The sequence below is a fragment of the Lepisma saccharinum genome, chromosome 7 (assembly GCF_977018435.1).
Source record: "Lepisma saccharinum chromosome 7, izLepSacc3.1, whole genome shotgun sequence".
Classification (NCBI taxonomy): Eukaryota; Metazoa; Arthropoda; class Insecta; order Zygentoma; family Lepismatidae; genus Lepisma; species Lepisma saccharinum.
The window spans coordinates 25034967-25060267 of record NC_139235.1 but is presented as its reverse complement, the minus strand read 5'-3'; the positions used below and the strand labels follow the sequence as shown (position 1 = coordinate 25060267).

The window sequence follows — 25301 nt, the reverse complement described above, 5'->3', positions numbered from 1 at the left end:
TGTTTGTATATTTGATACTGAAATTCAACTGGGTTTTTCTTTCGAGTATATATTACAAAATGTAATTTATTGATATTTACTGTTAAATAATTGTTTATTGCCCACGTTTCTAACTTTGTAATATAATTTTGAAGTTGAACACTGTCATCTTGTTTGCTTAATTTCCTGTAAAATTTCAGGTCATCTGCAAACAGCAATTTGTTTGAATTTTCAAATGAATCAGGCAAATCGTTAATAAGTAATATGAAAAGAAGTAGCCCAAGGTTAGACCCCTGAGGTACTCCTGAGGTGACTCTTATCTCTGGGGATGTGTGGCCTTCATACATCACGTACTGCTCACGGTTCTGCAAATAGGAAGCGAACAATTGGCGCATTGGTTCAGAAATATTGAAGGATGGTAATTTACTTAATAGGATATCGTGGTTAACCCAGTCGAACGCTTTGCAAAAGTCGGTATATATTGCGTCAACTTGACCTCCTTCGTCCAAGATTGAACTTATAAAATTGGTAATATCGGATAGATTGGTCAACACTGATCTACGTGGTACAAAGTCATGCTGAAACGATGATCTTTGTTGCTTTTTCTGCGTTTGTTTGTAACAAACAACCAAAACTGGGTGCTATCTTTTTCAATATTTATTTCCGAATTGGCAACATAAACGTTATATGCATCAATAATTTCCTTCCTAACTATTTTTCGAAATTAGCTAAATCTATTCAAGTGGTATCAAAAGTCTCCCGCCTGTTTTTTCCACTTCTTGTGGTGGTAATGTTTCCTACTTATATTTTTAATAATGCTGCTCATAAACCAAAACGGCTTTTCTTTAAGGAGACACACTCATCGAATATTTTATATATAATTTCATAAAACACGTCTGTAGCTTGATGAACGTCATTCTTTGTTTCCAATATGTCCAAGTTCGTGTTAAGCAGCTTGTGATAGATGGATGGAAAGTCGGCCTTACTGAAGTTGTACTGTAGCTTATGACAAGTTTTATCGCTGGTTTCCTTGACATGATTAATATCTACTAGCAGCGAGGGATGGTGCGTGTCTTCAGGAACTAGTTGCTGTGTGTTTCGTGTTACTGTTATTCACTGCCCAATTGTCAAAATTAAATCAAGTGTTTCCCATTGCTATTTTTAATGTCGTTCAAGCTTTTTACTTGATACACATTAATAAAGTTGTTTAAATCGAAATGCGTTGTTACTGATGAACTAGTTAGTTTGTAATTGCTACCAGTTATATCTGTCAGATTAAAGTCCCCACCTATCAGGAGTTTAGCGTCACCAGGTTGACAGTGCTTTTCTATGAACCTAAAGAATAAAGTGTATGTGTCTTTGTTACTACCGGGTGCTATGTTAACAACGCAAATATATACCGTTCCTATTCCATTCAACAGCGCCGTGAAGTAGTTGGTTATCTCACCGGAGCTATAGTCTGTAGTAGGTTCGATCCGGACCACCGGCAAATGGAAATTTGTTCACGTGAAGACGAGAGTAGAGGTACTCTCTGGAAACGTTGTGTTAAAATAAGCATAGTTAAAAGCACTATGAAATGGATAACGTACAATTAACATCCGATGCTAACTGATCTGCATTGGAGAGAAAAAATTGCTGATCATCCATTTCTGCAGCGAAGTTTCATGAAAGTATAAAAATTTTCCATCCTGAAATATTTTTTTCTGATGATAAACTGAACGTTGTTTAATGCATGCCAAACGTGTTCCTCATAAGGCAAGAACAACATTAATTTTGTGGAAGATGGACTTGTAAAAATTTCCTGCAAATCTCAGCTTACTGAGAGAGAGATGAATCGAGAAAGCATTCAGAGACCATTCGGAGAATATTTGAACACACTAGGAGCTGAGGTACATAGTGCATCCTACTACAATATAATCAAATGAAAATGAACAAGGCATTTCCAAGGAGAACATGATTCTGACACCAGAGACTCTGTTAGTGAACACGATAAAAAGTGCCACCCACAACATATTTTGGCCCTTCACTGTATGTGAAAATTTGGTTGCTATAAGAACATCACTCACATGGAGTCACTCAAAGTAACGAACAAAAACGAAGAAGAAACAGGCCAAATATCCAAAATTCTGAAAATCTAAAAAAAAATGTGACACCTTGTAGGCATATTTTGTTCATTATTGAATAGTAGGCTATAATAATATACTTCGTATTTTAACAAAAAAGTGGATTTTAAAAAGGAAACATGGTCTGTTAAAAATTAGAGTTTTGGGACGTCTTTTGTAGAACAACGTCTGGTAAAGACAAATATATAAATCAAAAGAAATCATCCTTGTATGCAGTATTATATTTACAACAATATTATATTTACAGTACTACCAATTATACCCTGTCCCAGCTATCACTAGAGCACGACCGCGTATAGCGTCAAAGAAGGAAAGGAAATCGAGTGTTCGTTGGTGGAGCCGTCTTTCATCACTACTTGCTCAGCAAAGATTTGTTTTCGTTCGTCTGCCTGAGGGATAGATGGGACCGGGTAGAGTGTACTGTTATTGATTATGTCTTCTACTCTTCACACAAATGAGCCGGCCTAGTGGCGGAGTGGTTCGTACATCGCGCTGCGACGCCAGGCGTCCAAGGTTCGAATCCTGGCCTGGGCATTGATGTTTGTGAGTGTTCATTTATCAATTTCATCATATCATCGCTCAACCTCATCTTCGCAATTTAGCCAAAAGTGGCACAAAAGGCGAAGTAAAATATAGCAAATCAGTCAATAAATCCACAAGTGAGATGTATGAAATATGGAGTTATTTTTTATCCTATAGCAGACTCAAAGGACGAACATGAAAACTATTTTTTTTAACATTCACAGAATTATTCATTTCTCAAGCTCGGGTCAAATATTTTACACATCTTCATCTAAATATATTCGATTATATAAAAGTATAAAATATATGTATGGCTTACATTAGTTTTCAGCAACTCTCTTACATCAAGAGTTCACAAAAGTCATGTTAAATTCTCTTCCACTAACATGTTACCATACTACATCTACTCATTGGCAATATACGTATATTTCATTAAGCAACACCAAAAGAAAACACGTCACACGATTACGAAAAACAGTAAGTTCACACAGCTACAATCAGAAAATACAAAATTATTTCTTAGTTGTACAGTAACACATTGCACAGTTATGTTTTTATAATTAATATAAAATAATTTGAAACGCAAGTACAATATATATATATATATATATATATATATATATATATATATATATATCAGACGTTAATTTAAATTATATTTCAGCATCACACCAGAAAGCTTTTCAGATATGTTATGAGTATACTGAGAATTTATATACATTAAAAACTAGCAAAATGTACACATACATGCCAGTATGCCATACAAGCCTTAAAAATATACAGTAAAATATCCAAAATAAGAAATGAACATGAAAAGTAACTACACCAACATTTTACAGCTATCTCACAGAACACAAGGTAAAAGAGAAAGTAGAACACAAGTTATTATTTTTCCTAAAAAACATTAACAGAAGCCTATTTAAAATATGTGTTGCACTATTTATATGGTCTGAGCTTCAGTCATTATGTAGCTTAGATGAAATGTTTAAGTGCATCATGGAAAAAGTTGCAGGAAGGTCCACCAGAAACGCATCAAATGATGCTTTAGTGTATCTCGACTGAAAGAAATCCTCACTTGCAACATATCATGCTGGAGGGAAAAATTATGGTCGGCACATAATTCAGAAAGAAATATTAATAATAATGACGGTTCAGTACTAAAAAAAAAGTCTCCATCTCCCGACCAGGTCGGAAAATTTTGGGAACGGGAAATAATCCGAAAAATGTCACAATGAGGTGAAAATCTCTAATTGAACACACTATTTTCACTTCAAATAATTGGTATTGTACTTCTGGAATAAAACCTATAAATGGCAAAAAATTTTAGAGATTAATAGTGCAGGAAATATCAAGAATTATCCTCTTTTAAATATGATCGCTTGGAATTCCTTGCCTGTACTGGATAAGAAAAACTCGGGAAATCTATTTGCGGAACACGGGTTCTGATCTTGATAATTCCCTTCTTGTCATTTTAGATTATTACCTTATTTTATAGTAACCATTGAAACGTAAATAAACATGCATCAGAGGTAGGCCAGTAGCAAAGGGGAACCCTATAGGAGATGGAGCCTATAGGCCATGCACAGATAGCACTAAAAAAGTCAGATTACACTGGGTAGAGGGATATTCTGGTAACAGACTGCTTCTAGTTTCTGCCTCCCTAAAGAGTAGTAATAGTACGTCTGTAAAGATGTTCCTCAAACACTACAACAAAACTCAAACATTCTTGTGATAAGAGTATTAAGCCTTGTTTGCATGCTGGAAAAAAAAACACTCAGAATCCTGGCCAAAGCAGAATCCTTGTTTTTTTCATTTCTATTCAATGTTTCTCTTCTGTTTCGAATGCACTCTCGAGTAATTTATCTCTTTCCTGAGGATCACCTAAATCTCCGCAGTCATTACCTAAGTCCACGAGAGTAATAGCAAGTTGAAAGTGATCGGCACCATAATGTTTCTCTTGTATTTCCATTGCCCTATCAAGTAATTTCCTTGCTTCCAGAAGTTCTCCCATATCTTCGTAGGCATAACCTAAGTTCATAAGAGTAGTAGCAACTTGAAAATGATCGGCACCGTAATATTTCTCTTCTATTTCCAATGCCCTCTCAAATAATTTCTCTGCTTCCAGAGGTTCTCCCATATCTCTGTAGGCATTACCTAAGTTCCCGAGAGTATTAGCAACTTGAAAATGATCGGCACCGTAATGTTTCTCATTTATTTCCAATGCCCTCTCAAGTAATTTCTTTGCTTTTAGAGGTTCTCCCATACATCTGTAGGCATTACTTAAGTTCACAAGAGTATAAGCAACTTTAAAATGCTCGGCACCGTAATGTTTCTCGTGTATTTCCAATGCCTTCTCAAGTAATTTCTTTGCTTCCAGAAATTCTCCCATATCTCCGTAGGCACAACCTAAGTTCCCAAGAGTATTAGCAACTTGAAAATGATCGGCACCGTAATGTTTCTCTTCTATTTCCAATGCCCTCTCAAATAATTTCTTTGCTTCCAGAGGTTCTCCCATATCTCTGTAGGCATTACCTAAGTTCCCGAGAGTATTAGCAACTTGAAAATGATCGGCACCGTAATGTTTCTCTTCTATTTCCAATGCCCTCTCAAGTACTTTCATTTCTTCCAGAGGTTCTCCCATATCTGCGTATAGTTTACTTAAGTCCCAAAGAGTAGTAGCAACTTGAAAATGATCGGCACCGTAATGTTTCTCTCTTATTTCCAATGCCCTCTCAAGTAATTCCTTTGCTTCCAGAGGTTTTCCCATATCTCCGTAGACATTGCCTAAGTTCACAAGAGTAGTAGCAACTTGAAAATGATCGGCACCGTAATGTTTCTCTTGTATTTCCAATGTCCTTTCAAGTAATTTCTTTCTTTCCAGAGGTTCTCCCATATAGCCGCAGACATTGTCTAAGTTCACAAGAGTAGGAGCAACTTTAAAATGATCGTCACCGTAATGTTTTTCTCGTATTTCCAATACCCTTTCAATTAATTTATCTTGTTCCAGAGTTTCATGCATATCTCTGTATGCATTACTTAAGTTCACAAGAGTAGTAGCAACTATCAAATGATCGGCACCGTAATGTTTCTCTCTTATTTCCAATGCCCTCTCAAGTAATTTCGTTGCTTCCAGAGGTTCTCCTAAAGCTCCGTAGGCACAACCTAAGCTCCCAAGAGTAGTAGCAATTTCAAAATGTTCGTCATCGTAATGTTTCTCTTGTATTTCCAATGCCCTCTCAAGTAATTTCTTTCCTTCCAGAGTTTCAAGCGTATCTATGACGGCATTACCTAAGTTCACAAGAGTAGTAGCAACTATCAAATGATCGGCACCGTAATGATTCTCTTGTATTTCCAATGCCCTCTCAAGTAATTTCTTTGCTTCCAGAGGTTCTCCCATTTCTCTGTAGGTATTACCTAAGTTCACAAGAGTATTAGCAACTTGAAAATGATCGGCACCGTAATCTTTCTCTTGTATTTCCAATAGCCGACGTAATAACTGATTTTGTCTTTTTGGTTTTCCAATGATATTATACATCCATCCCAGTTCAACTAATAGATTCCTAACGTAGAATTGTTGAATATTGTCTTCGGCATAGCTATCCCTAGGTATCATATCATCTGTATGGGCAAGGAATGCTTCTAAGTGAGGTACTAACCGTTCGATCTTGGCAACTGAGTCATCACAGGACAGTGCGCTTCTCTTAAGTAAATGAAATGCCTTAAGGGTAATAAGCAGCTCCTTTTCTTCATTTCTTGTATTGATCTGCGTAACTTTCTGCACTAATTTGTGAACGTTAACAAAACCGTCTTTGATATCAATCAATGAGTGTTGCATAAGTATGCGTAATATATTACCCACGCGTTCGTCGTTTACCTCTGATTGTCCATTCTCTCTGAATATTTCTGCAGGAATACTCTTTCCATATAAGTATGCAATAATACGTAGAATCAAAATTGCTTCCTCACCGTATTCAAAATTTTCTTGAATTTTGTCAGTGGTTATTGTCCAGGTTGTAAAAGTTGTTCTCGTGTACAAATCAGACGAATCATCGGGAAAGTTATAACTGAGTAGTTTTTCACTTTCTTGCTCATACCGGTCCATGTAATTTATGATGGAGAACTTCGACCCCATGATCTGTAATATCTTGTTTGTCTCTCTTATGTACGCAACAGCTTGCTGCAGAGCCAAGGGGAAATACTGCAAAGTCTCAGCTAACATCTTGACTTCAGGTTCTTCCGAATCCTCTAAATTCAGAGCTTTTCTTATGAGTTCTCCTGCTTCTTTTTCAGTGAAAGTGCCTAAAGACAGAACTTCTATGTTTCCCCATTCATGATTTCGAGACGTGATAAGAATGTATGGTCTCTCCGAATTTTGGGGTAATGATGGAATAAATGTGGCAATACCTTCATCCCCATCTCTTTCACTCCTGTATTTTTCAGCGTTGTCGAACACGAAAAGACATTTTCTCTTTGTGAAAAAAAAGAATACCTCTCTCACTATACTTTGGATTTCTCTAGGCTTTCCTTCCATTGTTTCTGTGCAAATTCTCAACTTGCTTTGTGCGAGTCTACGAAATGATTCACAAATTGTCTCATAATTTTCAGCATTGATCCACATAATGTTATTTTCGTAGCTTTCTGAATATACTTGAATATATTTCCTTGCTAACTCACTCTTTCCTATTCCGCCTAATCCACTAATTGAAGTAATTTGAGATATAACAGTCATTTTATCATCCCCTTGGTTCCTTTGCAAAATTTCGTGTAATTTTCGTAAATCTCCTTGCCTCCCTGTAAACATTTCCACTGGATCCCTTACGTCAAACCAAATTGAAACCCTTGCTGATTCCTCATAATATGTATTACTTTCCGTTAGGAAATAATTCTCGTGTCTCCACCAATTCTCAACTTCCGACTTTACTTGAAGAAAAACTATTTCTACATCACTTTTTTCTAGTGCGAACTTTGTCTGTATTTCCTTCATTATGATTTCTCTTAAGTCCCTCTCATTTGGCTGGTTGACGAAAATCTTAAATCTCCTCAAGAAGTCTTCTATTTCTCTTGAATTTTTAGCTTTGAGACTGCAGAAATTCTTTGGAAGATTAAAATTCTTTTCAGCCAGTATTGATATCAAATCCCCTTCTGGGAGTCCTGAGAACTCTTCTTTATTTCGAATTTCCTCCAAAAGCATTCTTCTGAAAGTGTTGTCCTTTTCATTGAGAAAACTCTCTCTGAATTTGGCTTTCCCTTTTTCTGTATTTTCAATTACTTCCTTGGATAGTTTATTGAAATAAAAATTCATTGTAATATCCTCATCCGCACACTCGTCAGAATGGAGACATTCTGCTAAATGTTTGGCTAGAATTTTGTAGCTATATGAATTATTCAGACAGTGCACAATTCGTATGTCATTATTTCCACCTAACTTGAGTTTGTAATAGTAGTTATCCTTCCCTATGTTTAGCATGTCGTCTTGAGGAAGTTTAAGCTTCTCTACATTCGTATCACTCTCACTCAAACTACATGTGGCATTAGTGAAAAAGATCAACTCACATTCTTCAAAATTACATCCAAATATTGGATCAGTTTTTAATTCTGTAAAGCAATTTTTAATCTTCTTGTAGGCAGTGAAGTACGTATCCAACCAACCGCTCTTACTACAATCCTCCGAAAGTATTTTCTCTAAGGTAAGGATACTCTTCTGAGGGTTGTCTCTGTGCTTTGCTTGTATGAACATGAGTTTTGTTCTCTCTGCTCCAGTCTGGTCAATGTAGCTGCACCTGAAAACCACGTCATCAAGATTGCCTGCCTCTTGCATGTTTGTAGCTAGGTGGAAGTCGTTGATCTTGTTCTCCTCACACAGCTTCTTTCCTTGAAGCAAAAAATACATCGCTGTATAGATTTCGTAGAGTTGGCCACTCATTCCTGCAGTCCCTGACTTCTTGTTATATGTTATTTGATGTTTCTCATTCACAGGCTCTTTTCCCTTGGCTTCAGGTAAATCATTCGCTGTTGTTTCTTCATATATTACCTTCGTGTTTTTTGTTGCACCCTTCAACTTTGTACATAGCGTTCCCATTTCGGCAGTCTCACCTGGTAGTTATATATATATATATATATATATATATGTTAAACGATTCAATGGTTGTTCTGAACTGATAATTTGGTGACAAAAAAGTGATCACACATACACAGCGACATTCAATTATTCGTCGTCGTTATTATATTGCTTATGGACAAAATCGATTCCTTCGACTACGTGAAAACCATTCAAATATGTTTTATTGTGTATATTCTCAAGTCATGCAGTGTTTTTTTTTTCATGTGTAAACCTATACCGTCAGTCACATTTGTTCATTTTTTATTTTGAAAAAGAGTCATACATTATGCGCCATCCTAGATTCTATGCCATCATTTGGTGTTGGAAATAAGTGAAGACGTGCGTACAAAATGAACAATGGGGTTTGTTTGCGCACTCGACTTTCGAGAAGGAAGTGAAGCATTGCCGTATTTCTTAATGTGGCGGTTAAACTATCTCAGAAACAATTGCCTGTCCTGATGACCATCTTCTACGGAAGTGTAATCTAGAATAGAGAGAGAGGAAACAAATAATTTAAATGATCAATTGCCAAATGTGAATCAGCTCATAAAACGAAAGGTTTTTATGTAACATGATGTCATTAGTAATCAAAGATTGCTTTGAACCCTGCTACTCTCTTAGAATGGAAAAAATCTAATGACCAATTTTAGTTTATAATTTACCAACTCGATCGAGCAATAAGAGATTATACTACGATTAGTAGTGTGTGTCATGATGTCAGTAATGCCGGCCTCCGTGGCGGAGTGGTTAGCATGACCCCAGGGGTCCGGGGATCGAATCCGGGCGTGGGCATGGTTGTTATTCGTTAACTTCATCATATCACGACTCATCCCCATCTTCGCAATTAGCCAAAGTTGGCCCACAAGCGAAGTAAAATAAACTAAATCAATCAATCAATGATGTAAGTAAAGTCTTGTGTATTTTGTCTGTAAACATGCACTTGCGATCAGTGAACAAGGTTAAACCTTTTGTCCTTGACAGGAACATGCTTCCTTTTGACACCTCTCCGTTGATGCATCGATACCCATTTTGAAGAGATAAAACAACTCGACTCAACTAACACACGGCTGTGAAATGAGCTGTCTTGAGTTTTAGTTTTTGTTTTAAGTACACTTTATCCACATATAGGCTTAACGGGACTGGACCTACAGTTTAAAATGGAATCCGAACCACTATGTGCCTCCATATAATATCGAACCTGGAACCCCTTGATTACAAGAGAACGACGTTACGACTCTTCAATCGAGGGGTCCAAAGACTTCGGATAATGGTGGAATGGAGTAGAGTGACGGTTTTCCTTATATTTTTGAAGCAAACATGTAACTTGTATGTTGTTACATTTCAGAGCATTTATAATATAACGTGCCTTTATCAGTAAGCATCCCTCTAACCTGATCCAATTAGACACGATATTACGGTCCTCCCCCAGAGACAAGGAATAATAGTTTCTTCGTTTCGGGACATAGAAGCATAATACGCCTCTATCAAAATTCTATTTCTTTTCAAATATGTAGTAACCACCACAGCTTGGCCTAGATAGAATGAGATACTTAAAAGAGTGATCTAGAACGTTCTCGAACGAACAATTAAATTACTAAATTATAATTTACCCAACATATTCTCCCTTCAGATCAATACATATATCTCAGCGATGCTCCGACACCATATTCCCGTTCCTGAATTGGTTTTCCATAAAATCTGAAAAATATCCCTCTGTAGCATCGTGTCTTGATTCGATGAGAGACGCTGACCAGTGATGAACAGTTTGTGTTTTGGAGAGAGACATAAGTAGGGCGGAGCCAAATCTGAGTGGTAGCGTGGATCTTCCAATAATCCATTCGTCAAACGCATTAATTACTTTTGTGGACAGGTGAATTGTCTTGATGAAACCTTTCCTTCCTTCTGCACACCGGTTCTTTAATTAAGAATTTTTTATCCAGTGGTTTGAAGATAATCAAAAAATAAATACCCTTTAACATCACAAGAAACCGAACCCACAATCCATCCTCCTTCTGGAACCTACTTTGTCCTTTTTAAGGCTGAACAATCTTGATTTGTGCACTTTTTTGACTGCTGTTTCAATTCCGGTGAGAAATGAGCAATCCAGGAATCATCAATAGTTATAACTCGAACTATGTACAAAGTGAGTTTTATTCTTATTAAAGCTGCTTATATATTTTCATACGAACGGGTCATTGATCTGCCGTTATCATGTGTTACACCCATCTTGCTCAAAGCTTTCTCATGTCCAATGCTTCATGCAAAATATATCCTGCAAGTTCTTACGATGTATCTGTAGCTTGAGCAATTTCAAGCACATTATATTGCTTGTCTAAAGAGTGATATCGTGAATTTGTTCTATGGTTCCTGTTCTTGTTGCAGTCTTTAGACGTCCTTAACAACATTTATATTCAGAAGCTCCTTTTTATTTCTTTCAAGAGAAGAAGAGTCCAAAAAAGTTTTATCAACTTGGTGTTACACATTCATTCAAAGAATTTTACCACTATATCCAACTTTATCCATTTTAAGGAATACACACAACGCATCTGCTTCAGATTGCTGTATTAAGGAACGTATTTGAGAGAATGACTTGCTATTTACATGTGTGTTTATGGAAGATGTACTAAAGTAGGAAAAAATATTGCCGATATCATCGCCATGTATGGTCAAAGCATAAAACTTTTGAGGCCACCCTTAATAACAACTAAGCAGATGCCTTTACTTCTATGTACAGAGGAATGGATCCAATAGGTTAAAAAGCATAATCTTACCTGTCGTTTATGTAGCTTCTGCAAAAATACCGTAAAGACTGATGCTTTCCCCCTTGAGGTACGCGTAAATATCTAATCCTGAATATTTCGAGAATCCTTACCACTTTTTGCAAGATGATAAGTCTGCAGTATTATTGGAGATTGTGTAATCTTCTTCTGTAATGAGCTTTTATAGTAGGTACAGTCAGTTTGTTGGAAAGAACATTGTTGCTGCTAATAATCGACCTTCTGTTATAGCCGTGTGCAGGCCCTCTGATTAAAGTTTGGGGGGGGGGGGGCAAAGCCTAGATGAAAGTTCACGCGGGAATGGAAAACCTCATTTCATCTCACTGTTTTAGTTTTATTGATGGGTATGAAGGAACATATAGGTAGCATAACTGTTGAATTAGGCATGTGAGAGTTTTAATAACAAGAAATTTGCCAGAGAACATAAATGGAAATAACTTTCCACAGTAGTTGCTTTGAAATGTCATTGGTTTGAAAATACTTAATCTTTTTTTAGAGTATAATATCGTTTAATAACGGCGATAAAATTCATCTACACTAAACTTGTATGTGATGATATAGTAATATACTGGCTTGTGCGTCTATAGGGGAGGGGGGCAAGGATGTCAACCTATACTTTGATTTCAGTCACGGTAATTTACATTAATTATTACAATGTGGATGCAGAAACGCTATAATTTTAGTGTCAAGTGATTTTTTTGAAAGGGTAACAATATTATCGGGGTAATATGCCTCGTTGATCCCCTGGAAAAATGTGTTTCTTGCCTCTCCGTGGAGGCATTCAGCGGACGTCCATGATGATGTGGGGCAATTTCCCCCAATTAGCCTATGAAGTATGTTTAAGTATGCGTAAAAGAAGTCATTTTAAGATACTCGATGTTATCAGAAATATGAATATAATCTGGGTGCACAGCCCTACAAGTAATTCTGCCGGCGCCCATGCTTGTTGGTCACATGAACTGTAATATCCTTCAAGGTGGATTCTCGGCTTGTGTATAGGGTCACTGCCCTAAACCGCTCGAAATTAGCCATATGATTATTTGAGGAAGTTACCTGGGAATTTCCACGCAGTTTCTTATTATTCCCTCGTTGACGCGTAGTTACTCTGCTGGACGCTGTGGATTCTTCGCAATCCAAAATCTTCCTTCTTCTACGTGTCCATAATTTTGTGGTTGATTCTCCGGACGCTGTAACAGCAACACCTGAGAGGAAAGTTTCTAATGAAACTGAAGCCTGAATGATTGAGGACATGGAGGTGAGACTTTTGTCTGTTGTAAAAAAGTGAAAACTTATTTGGCATATTATCAATTTACCACATTAGGCCAATAGAAATCACAGATTGTGTTTTAGCACCCTGTCCACAGTCGACGAATAAACAAAAATGTTTCCTCCAAAAAATATTTAAAATTAAGAGCCATATCAAAAAGCTGTGTGTCGCTCCACATTACAACATAAAATCTTATTAATATTTTCACTATTACTTGACCTTCCCTTCTTCATGCGGTATTCCACATCGGGGTGATTATAAGATTTGTTCTCTATGCCATCCTATGTTTTGGACCCTGCCGACTATATTATTAATAATATTATTAATATTACTATGATTAACAATTTTGTCATCATGGTCATTCACTTCCACTTATTGCATACTCTGTATTAATAACACTTGTAAACTTTAAAATATAGACACTTTTGACAAAAATTATTGATTAAACTTTGATAATACATACACTTAGATTCAACAAGAGAACACTCTCCTAAAGCTGTATCTGGCTACCATGGCAGCCAACTGATGAATGAGAGATTCAAAGTCAATTTCTTGCAGGACATCAGCATTCTTTCTGAGGATACCCAACAGCTATCCGACGCTGTATATCTGAGGGCAGTTATATTTTTTAGAACTCTGAATGACAGCTCTCCTCTGGTATTTGATGATGAAATGCTCAAAATAATTCAGACCAATGTCAAGATGTGGGAAAATCACTGTTGAATGTTCTTCATTAATACTATTATATGAATACATTATAAGACGAATAATTCACGTAAGAAGTTATTCAAAAGCTGAAAACATCTTCCTTTTATCTTCCTTCATGAAATAAGAAAGTAAAAGGATTTAACATGTTGTTTTATTTGCTATTATCACAATATTAAGTAATTTTAATAGTCGACGTTCTCTCTCACTTCTACCCCTTCAGCGTCTCAGTTTTGTGCGCCCTCTCGTGGACGTGTGGCCCCTAGGCTGTACACCACTTCCAGATTTGCCCCCCATTTTCAAAGAGGTATCGATAGTCTCTGTAATGCAATATATTATCCTTTCTGAAACCAGTTAGGACGATTGATGCTCTTCCTTTACAGCTTTCACGAAGCATTTCTGTTATTTTTTTGGTTTGTAGATGTATGTAGTCATTTCAGGGAATGGTTCTTTCATATTATTTTCTTCGACATAACGCGTGTTTTAATTGTCCTTTATTGCGTCCATCTGTATACAATATGTCCATAGAATCAGATCATTGCATGAATTGTTTCATCGCATAGTCATAATAGTAATCCAAATTTTACCACTTTTATGCAGAAAATATATTTACACAAAGCCTCGTTTTAGAAACACATTTTGGTTGGCTTACAGTATTCAGAACTAAACTAAAATAGCTTCCATAGGTTAAGTTCCCATGTAAGCTTTAATAATGTATAATAAGAAAAGGGCCAATTATAAAATAAACTGCTCAAAATTCAGCATATTATTTGAGGAAATTACCTTGGAATTCCCATGCAGTTTCTTTGTTTTCCCTCGTTGTGATAAACTTGTAGTTATTCTGCTGGACTCTGTGGATCTCGTAATGCGTAATTTCTTCCCTTTTCTACCAGGCGATAATCCCTGAGTAGCTTGCTTGGACGTTGGAACACCTAGGAGGAAAAGTTCAATGAAACGTGAAGGCCGAAGGATTCAGAAAAACGAGGCTAGGTTGGCTATGGTCTTATCTATTGTAAAGGAGTGAAAATATATATTTTGAGCGCTAACAAATAGAGGGAAGCCGACAAGAGTGTATTTTTGTTGAGTCCTAACATACAGTTGTTGATTTTTCCGATTTCTTCCCTCATTTACCCCTCCCCCTTTTTCCGATGTACAAAGTTAGACCAATAGAAACCTTAAAATGTGTTTTGGACATGATATTCACAACTCTGGATTGAACAAAAAATACTTTCTGCAAGAGTTAATTGAAGTTAAGATGCATAAAAAACATGTTGTTTGTCTCCCGTTTTTACAACATGAAATCTTTCCGATATTACCACGTTTTCTTGACCTTCCCTTCGCCAAGAGTAAGATGCCTCATGCATTCGAAATATATCTCTCGACTTGCCTTACGCCGGACCCTGTGGCCGAGTGGTTAGCACATCGCGCTGCCACGCCAAAATTTCAGGGTTCGAATCCCGCTTGTGAATGTCCATTCCTCAATTTCAACATTTCATCACTCATCCCCATCTTCGCAAATTGTACCTAAATACAACACGTTTATGTACGAGTATAAATATCACTGAGTGAAAGTTTTCACAGAGTAGCCATAACAGTCATGGCCGTTAACGATTGGCAATATTCACCACTTCTAAGCAGAAGATATTGTCGCAGAGGACATTCGGATAAAATTATTTTTTAGTTGGCCTACATTATCAAGAAGTAAAAAAACTGCTCTTATTGATTATTTTCCAATAACTAAATGTTTATTAATAGAAGGGCAAATAATACCATAAACCACCAGAAATTGATTATTTAAGGAAATTACCTGTTTATTTCCATGCAGTTTCTTTGTTTTCTCTTTCTGTGATGAAGTTGTAGTTCCTCTCGAGGACGATGTGACTCCTGGGACATAGAATCCCAACTCTTCCTTTTCCAACGAGACGATAATCTTGTGGTTGCTTCTATGGTCGCTGCAACACCCACAAACGATCCTAGAACAACTTTTCCATTTCAAAATACTCTAGGCTAATGACAAACACTTAAATATAAAAATACTTGATCTTGAGGAAGAGATAACCTACGCGCACTTCACACTATCAACTCGTTATCAGTTTCATGAGATTAATACTGTAATCCTACAGAATGTCAGAAGCTTATCTTATCGGCATTAAATGCACTATCATTGGGCGATACATGTATTTTTTCTGAGATATTAATGGCTTGTTAACTCGCTAGTAACGTTCGAAAAACAGCTAAAACAACAAATAATTTACAAATAACCTGACCTTATAACGTGTTCACAGAAGGACATATGCTATTAGTGTATGTTACGTATTAGGCCTCTGTGTTGTGTTGTAAATGTATTACAAACTTTGTTTGTCTGTCTGTGCGGGACGGGAGTGTTCATAGGCAGATCCAATGGGGGTGGGGGGGTGTTGACAGCATGTGCCAGACCAGAAAGAAATGGCGACATGCATGCATAGTCGCTTACGAAAATGGATTTGGCCCCCCTTTGTAAAATAACAGGGATAAAGATAGAATAGAATGTTGTATGTTTCAAAGTAACTGAGCAAGATTTTGAGCGAAGATACCATCGTGGACAAGAAACAACTTTTTCTTGAATATGTGGTTCTTACGTGGGTCGTTCAATATATAAGTTTCCCTATGCTGTAAAAAAAATATTTTTAAGATACATTAGAAAACTATACATACATGTGTAGGAGGATCCTTCCTCACTTCTCCACATAAACCCCATAGAGATTCAGGCATTTGTCCCACCGTTGCACCAATTTGTCCATACCCTTTGCAAGAAAATCAGGGCTCTGGCTATTGAGCACTGTTCTCACTTTACGCTTCACTTCTTCATCTGTTTCGAAACGGTAACTTTGCAATTCAGACTTTAACACCGGAAAAAGATGGAAATCACTCGGCGCTAAATCGGGCCTGTGTGGAGGGTGGGGCAGCCGTTCCCACCCCAATTCTTCAATTTTGTGTTGTGTTTGCAGTGCTGAGTTGGAGCGAGCGTTATCGTCAAGAAGAATGACACCAGCGGACAGGAGACCTGGTCGCTTATGTCGAATTGCGTTTTTCAGTTTATCCAATGTTTGATAATAACGGTCAGCGTTAATTGTTCTTCCTCGTTCCAAAACGTTCATAAGCAGAGCGCCCTTAGCATCCATGCTTCTGAACTCCTTATGACGGGAGCCGCGTTTTCCGAATAAGCATTTACTTTTCGCCCTTGAGCGCATGCGCCTTCACGTCTGATAACGAATCGATTGTTGTTCCCTGTAGACGAAGAATGGCGCTTGTCAACCATGTGCTTCCTTTTAATGGCATTGCTTTATACAATATTTTATAGCACAGGGAAACTTATATATTGAACGTCCCTAGTATTACTATCCCTATGTTCTTTCTTTCCTACATTGTTCTCCTACGTCTTGGGAAATTTGCAGAAATGATGAATGACAAAATAATCGATGGAGTGCATGTAGCCACCTCGGTGGCCAAAAGCATTGCCACCGAAAAATCCAGGTTCAAGTCCTTGCTTCTGTATGAAGGTTCATCCATTCCATCTACTCAGCAATCATTCTTATAGCCGCAATCAGCACAATGTGGCTGAAAAACGACTTAAAAAAATATACAAACAGAATAATAATACCGGTTTCATCTAGGACACGAACTTGGGGTTCTTGTGTGCATAGTTCATTGCGTAAACCACTCCGCTAGAGATCTCGCCGAAAACATGTTCAACTTAAATTAAAGCCATCGGCCAATCCGTTCAGTAGGAAGTGAGTTTCACCAGGGTCCGACTAAGGAAAGATTGTAACTAAAAGACGTTATCATATTCTACTATCACTTTCTATTCACATACTGTAATAATTCTATCCCATTTCAATCAATAGCAGAGGGTGTCTTTTAGTATCTTCGTCTAAGTCTATTCTATGCACAGAGAAGCACCTGCATATGTATTGTAGACGAGTAGTATAATTGGATTCCCTCAAACCAATACTTGGTACGAGGCCTATTATTTTTATTAATTTAAGCACAATGGTAAACATATTTTGACGATGTTTTTATCGATTTTATACTATTGCAAATCTGTGATTTTTTCATCTCGTACTTGATACGAGTGTCATAATTTCTTTCGAGTTAAATTACGTAACATTACATAATATTGTGATGCCCCCATATTAAGCTTTGTTTTAGTGTATTTTTATAAGGGTAAACTATTGCATCACGCTTATTACATAATATTACACAACATTACAATAGCACGGAAGGTAACTTGTTGTATCATGTTTATGCAAACAGGTTATTACGTAATATTATAATGACTTGTATCTGACGTGGTGTCTTCTGTTTTTCAACATGGTTTTGCGGTTAGGCTACTTAAACAGTTTTCGCATTACAGATTAGTCAGTATTGTGAGAGTGTTTGAAGAGTACGGAGGTGTTGTTGCAGTGCTCCTCATTTTTGATAAAAGCTAAGTTTTTTAACTTATTTTAAAGCTACATACTATTTTATTATTTTTAAGTTTAAAAAGTGTATCAAGTTATTTTTTTCATAGTAATTTCGATCAGATTGAGTTTTTTTGTGATCAGATGTTACTTGTTGTCTCCGGAAATTCTGTATAAATAACATAGCTAAAAATTTTATCGTAATTATTAATTATTTTTTTATACTTAGTACAAATATTTATTTTATTTTGAAGGTGATTTAAGTGGGTTTTTTTCCACATAGATTGAATTTTGACTTAATTGTGCGTTTTGGTTTTTCGTATTTTCCCGAGAAAATTTATATATAAATACCTGAGCTGAAAAATTCTATTATAAATATAACTATTGTTTTTTAAGTTACATTCTATCAATTATTGTAATTATATTATTGAATTTTGAGTCGATTGTGCGTTTTATTGTTATTTACTTAAAGCATATTGAAAAAAATGTCATCTACCAAGTTCATTAAATGTGCTATTTGTGGGAAATTAATCTCCAAAACTAATATTAGCAAGCATAGGGCAAGATGTAGCGAAACAGGTTCAACAATAAATCGTTTGTTACCTACTAAGCCTTGTCCTCAATGCGGAAAAATAATTAGCATTGCTAATTTAAGTAAACACATGAAAATTTGCAAGGCATCAACCGGACATGGAACATTGAAAAGAAAAAATGATCATCCTGAAGCTGAAGCTTCTACTTCCAAACAAATTAAGATGTTTAATGACCAAAAGCCGATTAGATCTGCATTCAACAACCAACTCCTGGATTTTTCTTTTACTTCGAAACCTGGCTGTGATATTTCTAGTTTTTTGAGTGAAATTAAAACATCTATCATAAATAATTTGAAAAATAAACTGGAAAACAACTCCATAAAAGTATATGTTGATCTAATCTGTATATATGAGAAAACAAATGGTACAAGAAATATATATTTTTTTCACAAAACGAAAAACCAAGTTCTTTATTTGGCAGACATTGATAATTTGAATGTTTTTTATTCTAATCTTACTAGTGAATTGATTAGAAAACACGACGAGTTTGAGGGTGAGGGTTCGGGTTGGTTTTAATGCGGAAGTCCTCACAGATTAATCGCTTATGTAAACAAATTTACACCTTTTTCTGCTTCCAGTTACGTTCCACTTTCAGTAGAAATTCAGCATAAGAGAGCCGTGCTGAATATTCATAACACTGACAATAAGTGTTTTATGTTGTGCGTTTTAGCAGCGCTTCACCCGGTTCATTGTTCAAATCATCCGGAACAGGTTAGTCATTACACACAATATATCGATGAGACTGAATATGCTATGACAGGCATCGAATACCCTGTTGCTATTTCTGACATAACAAAGTTTGAAAACAGGGTACGAAATGGAGAAGGAAAACGATTAGCTATAAATGTATATTCGTATACTTCAGTCAAGCATTTTGTGCATCCCGTTAGGATAACTAATATTGTTGATGACGAAGCCGTGGAAATCAATCTGCTTCTTATTGCTGACGATGATGTTCATCATTACACGCTAATTCGTTCACTCTCCCGCTTGGTCAGAAGCCAAACAACCAAGTTTCATCCACACATCGAAGTTTGTCCAAGGTGTTAACAGTATTCGAGGATCGTGATCGACGTAATTACCAACATTTCCAAAATCAAGAAATTGCCAAACAAAAACTTGCTGAACATAAAGTCTACTGTGGAGTCAACAGACCGGCTCGCATGTTGATGCCCAAAGCAAATGAATTCGAAGAATTTAAAATCCACAAGGCCTTGTTGGAACATCCGGCCATTATCATTGCAGACTTTGAGGCTTTTCTCAAACCATTGTCTTATTGCGATCAGGATTCCGAAGTTTCTTCCACAACACCGTACCAGCTTCATGATCAAAATAGTTTTGGATATGTTGTTGTTTGGCAGGATAGGATAGATAAACCATATATATATCGCGGACCAAATGTTATTGAACTCTTTTTTAAAAAGATGGTGGAGGAGGTTGAGAAAATTGGCAGCCTCTTATGCCAATCGAAATCAATGCTTCCATTATCTAGTGATGAACTTCAATCTTACAATAATATTGAAACGTGTTCGGTATGTGATCAACATTTCACGGATGAGAATCGGAAAGTATTTCACCATAATCATTTCACCGGAAACTACATTAGCCCTTTAAGTACCACACTTTTTCTTTTGGTTTTATTGACTGAAATTCTGATTGGATATGATAAGGGGGTTGTTTTAAAGTGATCCACGCAGCAATAAAAAATTTACCTGTTACCAGTTTCATATAAATAACTGTCCTAAAAATAAGACGCTGGTACAATAGGGTATCATACTCAACATATGCCTTTCTGACATAACCTAAGATGATATAAGAAGTTTCAAAGCTTGGTTAAAAGTTGTATTTCTACTTCTCTGTTTATTGATTATTACATTTGATACACACGATACACATACATTTTCAAATAATAAGAAAAGGAAACAATACATATATGGAACTCTGGTTGCTTATTGTGTGTGGTAAGGTGTGAAACAATCTTTGCACAATATTACCTGACATTTCTCATAAAATGTTAAGGGTTTAAATTTGCAGTTCAGTCCTTGGCACCTTCTTTGTTTATCTCTTCGCACAACATAATGTCCAATGCCATCATACCTCACATCTTGAAATGTGGATTGTGATGATGTTTTCGTGGGTTTTCCAAATGCAGATGGACGTCCTTGTCCTGCTTTCAAATATGCCACTGCAATTGATCTTCTGTATTCCAGCAAGTCCATTCCTGATTGTGATACCTATCTGTACACAATCCACGAATTTATAACTGCCATGTCAAGCATTCTTGTAAATAGACACCAATACCAGTTTTTACCTTGAACAGAAGCATTGTATTTGCTTACGAGCCAGTCGTGGTGGTCAACGCCACCCATGTATTTATTATATGTCTTTACATTATGTGGCTGAGGGATGGAAGTTTTCGCTCTAGCTGTTCTGCTCCATCGTGATGTTTGACACAGTGGCTCAATAGTATCAAAGTTGGTACCGATAGCAACACATTTATTATCGTTCCACTTGACAAATAGTATCTCTCCTTCCACATCAAAATAGTAGTCAAATGTGCCCCTTGCATCTTTACTCAATTCTTTTGAATCCTTCAAGGGACACTTACTAAGGCGATTCTGTCTCAACGTACCTGTAGCTCTAATGCCTTTGTCTCGCAAGTGCACAAGGAAGTCTCTGCTGGTAAATAATTATCAAAAAATACCCAGTAGCTGTTTGGCTCTTGAATTGGTTCCAACATATTGAGCACAACACGGGAACCCAAAACTAAGTCTTCTCTTTCATTGTGTGATATGTCTTTGCCACAATATAGGTCAAAATTAAAGCAGTATCCACTTTCACCACACAAAGCCCACATCTTATATCCAAATCGAATTGGTTTTCCCCGAATGAATTGCTTCAGTCCATGGCGGCCATAATATTTCACTATCATTTCATCCACTGACAAATATTTCCCGAATATGCCCCACCTTCGGAATTTTTCATTCACAGCATCCAATAGTGGACGGATTTTGAAAGCTCGATCATCTTTGAATTCGTTCACTTTGCTGTTATCATTGAAGTGTATAAAACTCTTAATTTTGAGATACTTATTTCTTGGCATGGCCTTTCTCACAATATCTACACATAAATCATCATCTTCACACCAAAAGTGATTCTCACTGGGCACCTTGTGATAGCCTGATAGTAACAGAATCCCTAAGAATCGCTTTAACTCATCAACTGATAGAGAAAACTGCAATTCGTTTTTTTATTTCTGTTGCATACTTCACAGACTGTGTAGTAATCAAATTCAAAACATCGCAATTGAAAAACATTTCAAAAGCTTGAAGCGGAGATTTGCCTGCCAATGTAGTTTCCATATCGGCTGCCTGTGATTCTGCACAAAGACCTTCAACTTGCAATTTGGTGTACACTGGGTCACATTTCCTCCAATTTACAGCACATGTTGATAGCTGCCTCTTCTTCATTCCCCCTCGTAACTTTCTACTTTTGCTGCAACCACATTCAAAGAAGAAGACTCCGTGTTTTCTTCATTTGGTATAATTTGCAAAAGTAACTCACCAGGAACATCTGCAACCTCCACATCATTTATTTGATCATCTTCAAAAATATCTTCATTGCTGACGTTGTTATTATCGGTTGGCAGAACCACCACACTCAGTTCTGCAGAGTTGTCAGCTACAGCTGGATCAAGGAAAATATCCTTTATTTCACTTGCTGTAAACCCCTTCCTAAACATGTCGGCAAAGTTAAGATGATGGATAACGAGCACTGTAACATGCAAGCTGTTACCTCCTGACACGCAAAAATCACAATGGCTTTGCATACGCAGCTACTCGTTTGTCTTCTGTTGCAACGAAGCTAGAGACATCTGTGAGGAAAAAGATGAAATTGATACCTTTAAGTTCCAGCGTCCTATAAATAGGACAGCAAACTTCATTACCATTCCACAAAGACAAAAACCTCGTGGGTTTGAGATATTCTTCATATAAATCGTATGGAGACCCTTTCAAAGCTATATATAGCATTTTTACACGTCCACTGCATATTGTTTGCAAACTAGATGAATGAAACTGATAGCATGACATAGTACTCAATATTGCTTTAATTAACTGTACTTTTACTTATGCTGTTCTCAACCCAAATTGTTATCTTTATTTATGAACATAGTTATTAATATGCTTAATTGAATAATAATACAATTGCTTGTTCATAAACTTAGATTCATATTTAATAAAAATTAAGAAATCAACTGTCCTATTTATAGGACGCTGGTACATAATGGGTTAGTGGAATCTGTAATACCTGCAACCTCAAGATCCAGAAGCCTAAATTCGTACCAATATTGTTTCATAATGGATCCAATTACGACTTCCACTTTTTAATTACAAATCTTGGATACGATATGCTAAAAATGTAGATATTCTTGCTCAAAACGAAGAACGTTATATTTCTATAAGTAAAAAAGTTAAAATTCCAGCAACGAATGAAATCATAGAGATGAGGTTTCTAGATTCTTTTAGATTCCTATCGGCAAGTCTCGATGCTTTAGCGAGTAATCTTACTGACGAACAATTTAAAATTACAAAAGCTAGTATCCCAACATACACGTAGAACTGATTAAACGTAAAGGCTTTTATCCTTATGAATATGTAACCGATGAATCTAAATTTGACGATGACACTCTCCCACCTCAAAAAGAATTCTTCAGTCAACTGAAAGAAAACGGAATTACGAATGAAGAATACGAACATGCGAAATTAATATGGAAGGAATTGAGATGCAATACTCTCGGCGATTATCACGATGCATATCTCAAATTAGACATAACAATACTTGTTGATGTTTTTTCAGGTATTTAGAAAAACAGCAATAAATATTTATAAATTAGATCCAGCATACTTCTACAGTCCTCCTGGTTTGGCGTGGTCTGCTATGTTGCTCCAGACCAGGATCAAGTTGGAATTGATATCGGACGTGGACATGTTACTTTTTATAGAAAGGGGGATACGTGGAGAGATGGTTCAATGCTCGCAGAGACACGTAAAGGCAAACAATATTCACATGTCTGGCAATCAATACGATGCAAATCGACCATCGAATTACATATTTTACGCTGACGTAAACAATCTCTACGGTTTCGCAATGATACAAAAACTTCCATACGGAGGATTCGAGTGGATAAATCCTATTTCAATTGATATTAATCATTTCGATGATCGTGAATTTGGTTTGTTCATTGAGGTAGATATTGAATTTCCAAATAATTTGCATGATACTTTTTCCGATTTACCTCTGGCTCCCGAAATTAAATGTCCACCTGATTCTAATCAAAGCAAGCTTATGTTAACTCTGGAGAGAAAAGAGAGATATGTCGTCCACTACAAGAATCTCCAGTTTTTGATTGGGAAGGGTGTTCAGGTAGTAAATGTGAGAAGAATTCTCAAGTTCAAACACTCTCCATGGTTAAAATCTTATATTGAGACCAACACGAGATACAGAACTGCTGCCATTTTAGAGTTAGATAAAGATTTTTATAAACTAATGAATAATGCCGTTTATGGAAAAACAATGGAGAACGTCAGAAAGCATATAGACATGAATTTGGTTTCAGATAACAATAAATGTAGAAAATTGGTATCTAATTATAGATTCAAATCGCGAAAAACTTACAACGAGAATTTAACACTTTTTAATCTAGATATAAAATTGAAAAAAATTCAGAAAACCTATTTACATTGGTGCAACAGTTCTCGACTTGTCAAAACTGTACATGTTCGAATTTCATTATAATATTATAAAACCTTTCTATAATGATAAGGTGTCAATTTTGTACATGGACACCGATAGTTTTATTTATAACATACAAACACCTAACCTCTACGAAGATCTTAAACATTCTTCCATGCTTGGGTATTTCGACACTTCTTCCTACCCTCAACCTAACAGATTTGGAATTCCTTCCCGCAACAAGAAGGTTCCCGGCAAATTAAAAGATGAATGTAACGGTGATATTACTGTTGAGTTTGCTTTTTTGCGTTCGAAGATGTATACATTCAGAACAGATAATAGCGTCACGAAGAAAGCAAAAGGAACGTGCAAGGATACCGTGGAAAACAAACTAACATTCCATGATTATATTGATTGCCTTTCTTCACAGTCGAGGATACTTCGAGAGGATAATAGAATACAAAGCTCAAACCATGAGATTACAACGGATAAAATAAAAATGTAGCCTTGGATCCACACGACGACAAGAGGTGTATTCTCGAGTATGGAATCCATACTTTAGTTTAGAAGTTAATAATAATTGCACTCATTACATGTGAAAAAAAATAAACCTAACATCAAGCCAAAATTTTGAAACTAACAAAAAAAAGCTACACGTAGTCTAATTTTTTATATATTATTCTCTCCTATTAAAATTTTTCTATCACTCATGTTTTACATTATAAATATACGATTTCTCCACAATTAAAATTGCACTGCATATTGTATTTTCAGGTAGAGTTTCATGAAATTCACATACTAATTTAATATTAGTTCGATCATTTATAACTACCAATTTTCTATTTGATGCGTTGATTAAAAACATTGGTCTGTGAACTATGAACTCATCTGGATTATAATACATGTCCATGTTTCCTTCAGTTACTCTTTTAAATGCACTATAAGCTTCATATAACTTCAAATAATCTTATTCTGTAATATTTAAATTGTAATTTTCGCGAGGAAATACTTCATTTCTGCCATTCTTCAGATACACATTTTTAACTTTACAATTATCAAACTG

The 25301-nt window shown here is 36.2% G+C and overlaps 1 protein-coding gene across 1 annotated transcript; it reads right to left on the bottom strand.

The window, feature by feature from the left end:
- Positions 1-2566: 2566 nt before the first annotated feature.
- Positions 2567-15464, bottom strand: LOC145989779 (uncharacterized). The gene is made up of 4 exons (XM_083125108.1): positions 15281-15464; positions 14257-14405; positions 12555-12703; positions 2567-9208 (listed from the first exon to the last, which is right to left on the bottom strand). The coding sequence occupies exon 4, from the start codon at positions 8701-8703 to the stop codon at positions 4444-4446; it is 4260 nt and encodes a 1419-aa protein (XP_082981234.1). The 5' UTR covers positions 8704-9208; positions 12555-12703; positions 14257-14405; positions 15281-15464; the 3' UTR covers positions 2567-4443.
- Between the last annotated feature and the right edge of the window lie 9837 nt (positions 15465-25301).

What these genes read in the sequence shown, in the direction of transcription:
- LOC145989779 (XM_083125108.1), bottom strand. Translation starts at nt 8,703, where the DNA reads ATGGGAACGCTATGTACAAAGTTGAAGGGTGCAACAAAAAACACGAAG.